Below are 8810 nucleotides of genomic sequence, written 5' to 3' on the forward strand. Positions count from 1 at the left end.
GGGGGGGGGGAATTGTTTGATATATTTAATATACAAGAAAATAAATTTCTTTATTTAATCATCCAGAATTCGGAATTTCTGTCTCAATTAATTTGAACTCGCACTACATAGGATTAATTAAAGGAGGAATCACTTTCTACTACAAATTTCTCCATTCTTAGAGTTCAAATTCGACACCAAAGAATAATCTCTTATTTTTTTCAAAATCTGTCATTTATTTGTTTAATGTAAACATCATATAAAAATATTATTTAGCGTAGAACAAACAATTAATGTAATTCATAAACTGAGCTTCAGGCAATTGCCACTTGAAAGGAAAAAAATTAAAATTTATTAAACTTAGATGTAACATTAAAATAAATCGGCCAATCTTAGTTATCTTTTCCTCTTCTTCTTCTTTTTTTTTAAATTTCTTTTCTTTTGACACGACCATCTTAGTTATTAAGTCTGCATCTTTTCTCACAAGTAGTCAAAGTATTATGTATATTTTAATCCAAAATAAAGAAAAATAATTTGAGTAGATTTAAGCGACAACCCCTCAAGTAGTTAAAATAATTGTTTAACTATAGTACCATTCCCAGATAACTTATCCTAATTAAACTTAAACAATCAAATTAAGAACGAATAAAAACTTCGGTTCAAAAATATCTTTTGTAACATTTTATGATAAAAGTTGTCTATTCTCAATATTGTTCCACGCGTAATATTTCTTTTTGTTAACGAGAAAATCCGCAGCCACTATCCTTTGGGTAAGCACATAATAAAACTCGCTCCTGTATAATAGTCCACAAACTACACGAAGAGTTAATTTGCACTAGACAAGCCCGTACAACGAGTTCGACAAAAAAATATGCAAGTGGTTTTGAACCCTAGACCTCCTATTTGGGAAGTGTTCCCCACGTAATATATAGTGCATGAATCCTATTTCATTTTTCTTTTTGTTGCATCCTATAAGTTAGTAAGTTGGATTATTATATGATCCTTAATTTTATATTTGGTCTTTCTGTTTCTTTCTTTTTTTTGGTTTTCCAACGGTTTTCAGTACCCACATCGAGGCCCAACTAAATTTGGATTCGCGCCGGGGAGTCTCACATTGGGGGTTAAAGTGCTCCCTAACAAAGGTGACTCCATACCAGGGACTCGAACCCGAGACCTCTGGTTAAGGATGAAGGAGTACTTACCACTCCACCACAACCCTTCTTTTCTTTCTTCCCTTAGCTATTAAGTTCTTCACAAAACATAAGGGGCATACAGGTCATTGCATATTTTGTTTCTCCAGAGATTGATAAGGGGTGTTGCTATAATTTCATAAGACTAGAGGAACTGTACATCCAATATAGATAACCTAGAGGGATGTCCCTGTAAATTACTCAAAATTTCAGTGTTTCTATCAATTAATTAAAAATATTTGTAGTAGGAAGATGACATCAAACACAATGACTAACCAGTGGTTTCCTCACGACATTTGTAATAACCTTTCTCCATCACCTAAATTTTATTAAACTTTAGTTCCTTAGCAAATAAGCAACTGTTTGTTCATCGTATTTATTTGCCCATATAGACATGTAGTTGCACGGAATTATATTCTCATCCCTAATCTCACGAAATTTTATCCAGACACCTAAATATAAGGGTGGATTTACCACTATAACTACGAGTTTCATTGAACCCATAACTTTCGATGCGGAACACAAACTTATGTATAAAACTTCACTAAAATTGCAATAGATGATAGACATGAACCCATAACTTTAAAAATTTAACGACTTCAATGTTAGAAACTTTAAAAGTTGAACCAATAAAATTAAAATTCTGAATCCGCATTTGAACAAATTCTAAACTAGTGTATTAAACTAGTGTCCAACTCAGCTGACTAATAAAATTTCCATCCTCTTGCAAAACTTTCAGGTTTCGAAAATATATTTCTATCAAAAAACACTCATAGAAAACATAATTATATGTTAAAAAACCTGAGAAGGGGTTTCAAGATCAAGTTCCAAATAGCACCAAAATGTAGCTAAATCCTTGATTATGTCATGGTACAGGTTTCTTCAGAAGTAGATCTGGAAATGAGGCTGACCAAGACATACACAAATACATTAAAAACAGACAGAAATCGATCTGTTTATGGCAATTCTACAGAGAATTCGAAACCATAATTTCCAACAAGATCAGAGTACATCGATCTCCAGTCTCGAGACAACTCATGTGCTAGAGCACAATTTTCTGACATCGAAGAGCAATTGTAGTCAATCAGCCAACGCATAAGTCTCAGCAACACCAGTCTACTTCATTGTGATGCGGAGTTAACGAGCTCTTGTTTTAACAAATTTGGTTCTTGAAGCTTTCTTCTCCAGTTTCTCTCTCTTTTTTCTGGTCTTTTCATCCTCTTCAGCATCCTGAATAATCAAGACAGACATTAGGCCTCTCAGTTAAGACACTGTTAATCTATCATGATTTGGTTCCGTTTTCTTAACACGAACCTCTGAACCTTGAGGTAAAAATCCTTTGATAAATCCAGAGAGTTTGTACGCTGCAAACGCAGGTATCTGGAAAGGGAAACAGCAATTTAGTGCACATCAATCAAATAACCTAAAAATCTAAAGTAGTTATCTGTCCCTGTCACCATTACTAAACATGAATGAAGCATTACTCTTACAAGATACCTTCATTGCAAAAAGAGAATTTCAGTATCACCCCTCAAAAACAGAGAAGTAGGGAAAGAATGATCATTAAAAGACGTACAAAAAAAAATTGGGGTGCAATTTGGCTAGTTCATTTTGCGTTCTGAGGAACTTGTTAACTTTTTCGTTTTCCGTTTAGGATGCACTAGCATCCCGGCCAACTTAAGTGCACCTCAACTAATTCACACAGGGCAGCCTGCTATAGCCCCCAAGTAGCTGGCAATCTGCCCAAAGGGGGTGGTGTGGATCAGTTCGCGCTGATGTTGCTGTGGTTGGGATCCGAACCTGGGATCCCCAGGTTACTCCAATGCTTTAACCACTCAGGCATCCCCTTGGAATAACGTATTAGAAATTATAAGAAAAGGATAGAAAACCAAATGCCTAAAACAAGCTAGCATGACCACCTTTGTTGCTATACCATTTAGTGTTCTGCAGATTGACGAGACAATCACACTGACATCAACAACAACTAACGTCAGTCCCAAACAACTACAGTCTACAATGACATCAATGCACATTTTTCTGTTTGGATGTACGTATCAAAGCCAGAGTACATTTCACCAGCACTATATTGTGGATGAATGATAGGAGGTCTAACTGTCCTAGGAACAAAAGGCCGAAAGAAGAAGAGTACTTGGGTCCTTGGAGTAGAAAGCCTATTAATTAAGCCAATATCTCACTTTAATGGAGGGCTCTAAATTTTGATTGAAGTGGGAAAAACTTAATTAAAACATGTGCAACTTCTAAAATCTCCAAAAGTATGGCCAAGCATGTCAGAAAACAGTTCCTTCTCTAATATGGGAAACAGAATTGATAAATTAAGAGAACTAGTGCCCTTCATACCAGGGATTTTGCGAGATTGAGTTAGTGATTCCCTTGACAGCAAAAACACCCTAAAAGAAAAACATCTTCGGTTTCGCCTTATCTGCAAGAACTTCAGAAGACTAAACTAGAAAAGGGCAAATTTGGTGATGCCATAAAGACATCTACTTTACCACATTGTGAAGGACAAAGTATACTGCAGGACATCAAGATGTTTTAACTTTTGGAGAAAAACTCTTTGTATCTCTGTTCTACTTCCTCTTTCCCTCTTTGCCTCTCTCCTCAAATGCACAAGATCGTGAGCGCTCTCTCTCTCTCTCATCTTATAATTTTATATTTTGTTTTTATTTTGGGATGATAAGTAAGGCTATCATTGGATTTTAAGACAAGAATTGCTCTGTCAAGCACCACCACAAAACATAAAATTTGGTGAAGGCTTGCTCCATTTCTGTAGAAGAATTTCTCAAATTCATTAACTGAAAAAGAAAGAAAGCAAAGGCAAGCACCATCACAAGACATAAAATTGGGTGGAGGTAGGCTCTTTTTCTGTAGAAGAATTTCTCAAATTCATTGACTGAAAAAGAAAGAAAGCACAAAATTATTGCTTTGAGATTTCAGCAACGCAAAATCATAACATGTATATATTGATAACTATCAACTTTAGTAACGTAAATAACATTTCAAACCCTTGCAACGCTCCTCTGGTACACAACAAAATCTACTCTAAATTCATCTGAAATTTATACTAATTCCTGACCAAATACATGGAATAATGACTGGAAAGTCAACTTATTTTCTTCTTTCCTAAGGTGTGTCCTTTCACTCACAAATCAACCAATGAGTTATCTACACGTCCTTGCATCCATGAAAGATCCAAAAGTAGAATGTTCTTCCAACGTAGTCAATAAAACCTTATTGTGATGGCTAGATAAACTATAGATCATACCAACGATAAGTATGTTAATTGAATTTAGCAGGAATGGATATGGATATTTCCTACTGATAATAAGCTCTGATCCATTCTCAAAATGCATAACGATGACTGTGACATGTAACTAATGCATGAATAGAGGTATAATAATATACTTACAACTAGATATGTGTACCAGAACTTGTCTGAGATGATAGAAGCCAACTGCACGAAACATGTAATGTAGATTACATCATGTAAATATCTGCAAGCAAGATTCATCACAAGGTAAGATCTTATATATACTCCAAACAAAATGGAGCAGGAGGAGATAATCAAGTTATCAGAAATCTAGTGCTTTGACTAGGAATATAATATCAGCAAAACTGAGCATATTACAAGCAACACTTATAGCATGAAATCAAGTTCAAAGCTCAGAATCCAACAACTAGCCTCTCTACAAAAAAAGATAGTAATTATTGCATTAGTAGTTAGAATTTAATTCCCCCTTTTATATATTTCGAAACAGAATGGAGCAGGAGATAATCAAGTTATCAAAAAGCTAGTGGCAGTGTTATCAAACGCGCGCTTTAAGCCCTGAAGCAAGGCTCAAAACATGTTAAGCGCTTCGCCTCGCTTAACGGACACTTCAGTGTCGTCAAGGCTCTAAGGCATACTTTTCCCTGCCAACGAGCGTAATCCTGAAGAGGCGACACTAAACAACTCATAACTTTATCATAAATTTTTTCCAATTTCTTTATCCATATATTTGGTATTCATGCTTATAGATATTAGTTCTGGACTACACATACATATTTGTAGTTTTTCTCTATTCGCGCATTTCTTCATTAAAGCCCACGCTTCATTTGCGCTTAAAGCCCCAACGAACCTTAGAGCTTTTTTGTGCTTTTCGCTTTTGATAACACTGGCTAGTGCTTTGAGTAGGAACATAATATCAGCACGAATACAAGGAAATTGGCCTTGGGGACAAAAAATGAGTCAGTAATGAGCTAATACATTGGCCAGTACCCATCCCAAGTCTGGGCCAACCAATTCTAATCCTCCCCCCCCCCCCCCCTTTTTTTTTTTTACTTTCTGAAAATGCTAAAGTTCCAACCAATTCTAATCCTATATAAGAGAGAAGGCATGAAAACAAGTTTCCTGTGGCATCATAATCTCACATGTTATAATTACCAAGGCCGGCAATTTATCAAAAAACAAGTTAAAACAGCTAAAAAAAGTACCAAAATTCAAAACCTCAAAAAATAAAATAATGAAAATGAATTGGGAATTAAGCTACACATTACCCACAAATACCACCAGTACTCATATCATATCCACCATCAAAGAGCTCGCCATCATCACCATAACTTGGTTTTGACATTGAATCTAATTGTTTGTATGGTAAAGCATAAGCCAAAGAAGTCAACAATAATCCTATTATATGCTTCCATGTGAAACTTGAATAGAAAATTCCAGCTCTCACCAATAAATAAATTACCTATACGCAACAAAAAAAAAATGAATAAATAACTAAATTTAGTAAAAAAAAATTCATTTTAATTGAAAAAAATGAGAAATTTACGTTGCAGGCAAGGATGATTTGAAATAGTTTCTTCATATGACGAGCGTTTTCTTCCTTTCGCTTCTTTGCTCCTTGATTCGCCATCTTTGGATTCTTCTAAACGATGTCGTATTCTGATCTAGGAGCAAACTTAAAGCCCTAATTTTGGAATTGAATTGTATGAAATTGAATTAGAAGAGATGAGGGGGGTGAAGAAGAAGAAGAAAAGAGCTAACAGGATTTTAATTTTTAATTAAGTTCTGTTTGGATAATCGGAGATTACTATTCTCGAGCCCAACTTCATTTAAAGCCCAATCTAGAGAGTCCAAGCCCAAATTGTTTTGGAATCCAGTTAGTCATAAGATGAAGGGATCTTTACACAAATAGCCCGCCAAAATCATTGTTTACTTTTTCTAACCATATTTATAGTTTATATATCGATTATATATAATTATACACATATAATATATAAATTATACATATATTATATCTTCACCAACTATTTTTAATTTGGTTGGGTGGGTGATTATTTGAATTAATTCTTCTAAAATATACGGTTGGAATTAGGCCTTTGATGTCCCCCAAGGGAAAAGCCCAATTGTTATGACCTTATGGGAACATAATTGGAATTTTTACCTCCTATAGCAAAGCTTAATACCTTATTTATTTTAAATAAATATCATTTTAAAAAATTATATTCTATAGCTACCTTTTAATGTTTATAGCAAAATATCTATTTATGGTTAACTCCTACCCTTAAGCCACTATATACGCTAATTATTATTTTTCTCTCTCCTTTTCCAGATTTTTCTCTCACATAATTACCGTATTTGATGTAAACTTCTCTCTCCACGTTCTCTCTCTCTAATTTGATACACGCCATTATCTTTCCCAGAAAACACGATTCTGCAACTGAAATTCTCTTTCACCCACATCATCTTTTATTGTTTTTATCAATGCATATGTTTCAATATTGAAATGATGTTGTAACAGTAATTTGCGAAAGTTAGGTGGCAAAGATGGAAACAAAGTGTTAGACACAAATCGATGGAAAATCTCCATTGAAAGTGTAACGACCCGACTGGTCGTTTTGCTGTTTAGAACCTCGTTCCCTTAAATAAGGCTTCCGGTACTTGCTTTTACTGATTTATGACTTGCGGGAATGGTTGGTTCAGGAATTGGAAGAGTTTGGGTTGAAATCGGAACACTTGGTTCCTTAAGGTTGGCCTAAAAGGCCAAGTTTGACTTCGGCCAACGTTTTGAGCAAACGACTTCGGAATCTGAATTTAAGGATTCCAACAGGTTCGTATGATGATTTCGGACTTGGGCGTATGTCCGGATCGGTTTTTGGATGACCCGAGAGCGTTTTGGTGCCTAATAGTGAAAGTTGATTCCTTAAGGATTTTAAAGTTCTTAAATATTTGGTTTGGAGCAGGTTTTTGTGTTATCGAGGTCCGAACGGAGTTTCGAGACCGAGAATAGTTCCGTATGGCCATTTAAGACTTGCACGCAAAATTTGGTGTCAATCCGAGTAGCGTAAGGGTGTTTCGTCGCATTTGAACTAATTGAAGAACTTGAAGTTCATAAGTTTGATTCAATTAGTTTTAGGGGGTGATTCTTGGATTTAGCATTGTTTCGGGCGTTCCGAGGGTTCGAGCGAGTCCGTTTAATGATTTCAAACTTGTCGGTATGTTTGGGCGGGGCCCAGGGTCCCCAAGCGTCAATCAGACGAGGCTCGAGTGAAGTTGGAAAATTTGGAAAGGAGCTGAAGCTCCAGTCTTCTGTCATAACCGCACCTGCGGTTGGCCAGCCACAGGTGCGAGACCGTAGAAGCGGTCGCTCTCTCGCAGAAGCGGCCAAGCCCAAAGCCGCAGAAGCGGATAATTTTTCGCAGAAGCGGAGTCGCAAAAGCATGGATGTTAAATGCTCTGAAATGTAAATGGCTAACTGTGATATCATCTAGGGAATGACCTGTCACTTGTTGCTATAAATTGTTATTTATTTGTGACATCCATGCTTAGTATGACACTTTCATATATATTAATTGACCCTAGTAAGTGTCAAGTCGAGCTCTCGTCTCTACTTCTTCGAGATTAGACGGGATACTTACTGGGTACATATTTTTTATGTACTCATACTACGCTTCTGTACTTAATTGTACAGGATCTGAGGCATGTACATCTGGTTACCAGTCTGGTGCGCATACTTGATCGTAGTCCGAGATTCCACGGTGAGCTGCTCCTTTCCTATGCCGTTCAGCAGCGTGTTGGAGTCTCTTTGTACTTTTGGCTGTCTATTCTAGTTCAGACAGTAGGATAGATTTATTCTTTTGTGAATTCTACTAGATGCCCACATACTTGTGACACTAGGTCTTGGCACACGCATTGGTAGACTATTCTTTTGGGATTGTATAATTATTAACTTACGTTGCTAATTTTCACCTGTTTTAACTTCAAATTAAGGAATTTCTGTAACTATTTAGTAAAGTAAAACTTGAACTCACTAATATTTCCGCGTTGGCTTGCCTGACAACGGTGTTGGGCGCCATCACGACCTGTAGTGAAACTGGGTCGCGATAACATGGCATCATAGCACTAGGTTCACGTAGGTCTCACAAGTAATGGGCAAACCTAGTAGAGTCTTGCGGATCGGTAGACGTCTGTAGTTATCTTCGAGGGGCTATAGGGTGTTAGGAAACTACTCTTTCTTCATTTCCTATCGTGCAGTGGTTAGTATACTAAATTTGCCTCTTCTATTCTCTCACAGATGGTGAGGACACGCACGGCCGATGTTCCAGACCCGGGAGGAGCTGCTCCCCCCCCCCCCCCCC

General features: G+C 36.6%; 1 protein-coding gene across 3 annotated transcripts; it reads right to left on the reverse strand.

Annotated features, from left to right (window-relative positions):
- LOC109234547 (transmembrane protein 208 homolog) lies at positions 1943 to 6217 on the reverse strand. 3 transcript variants are annotated; one of them, XM_019400573.1, is made up of 6 exons: positions 6002 to 6217; positions 5724 to 5917; positions 4597 to 4681; positions 3528 to 3609; positions 2484 to 2549; positions 2378 to 2399 (listed from the first exon to the last, which is right to left on the reverse strand). In XM_019400573.1, exons 1-6 carry the CDS (start codon positions 6083 to 6085, stop codon positions 2392 to 2394), a joined length of 519 nt encoding a protein of 172 aa, XP_019256118.1. In that variant the 5' UTR covers positions 6086 to 6217; the 3' UTR covers positions 2378 to 2391. The 3 variants fall into 3 exon arrangements, with proteins under 3 accessions (XP_019256117.1, XP_019256118.1, XP_019256116.1); XM_019400571.1 differs by having other exon boundaries at positions 3528 to 3618; XM_019400572.1 differs by lacking the exon at positions 3528 to 3609 and having other exon boundaries at positions 1943 to 2399; positions 6002 to 6212.

The sequence above is a fragment of the Nicotiana attenuata genome, chromosome 11 (genome assembly GCF_001879085.1).
Source record: "Nicotiana attenuata strain UT chromosome 11, NIATTr2, whole genome shotgun sequence".
NCBI lineage: Eukaryota > Viridiplantae > Streptophyta > Magnoliopsida > Solanales > Solanaceae > Nicotiana > Nicotiana attenuata.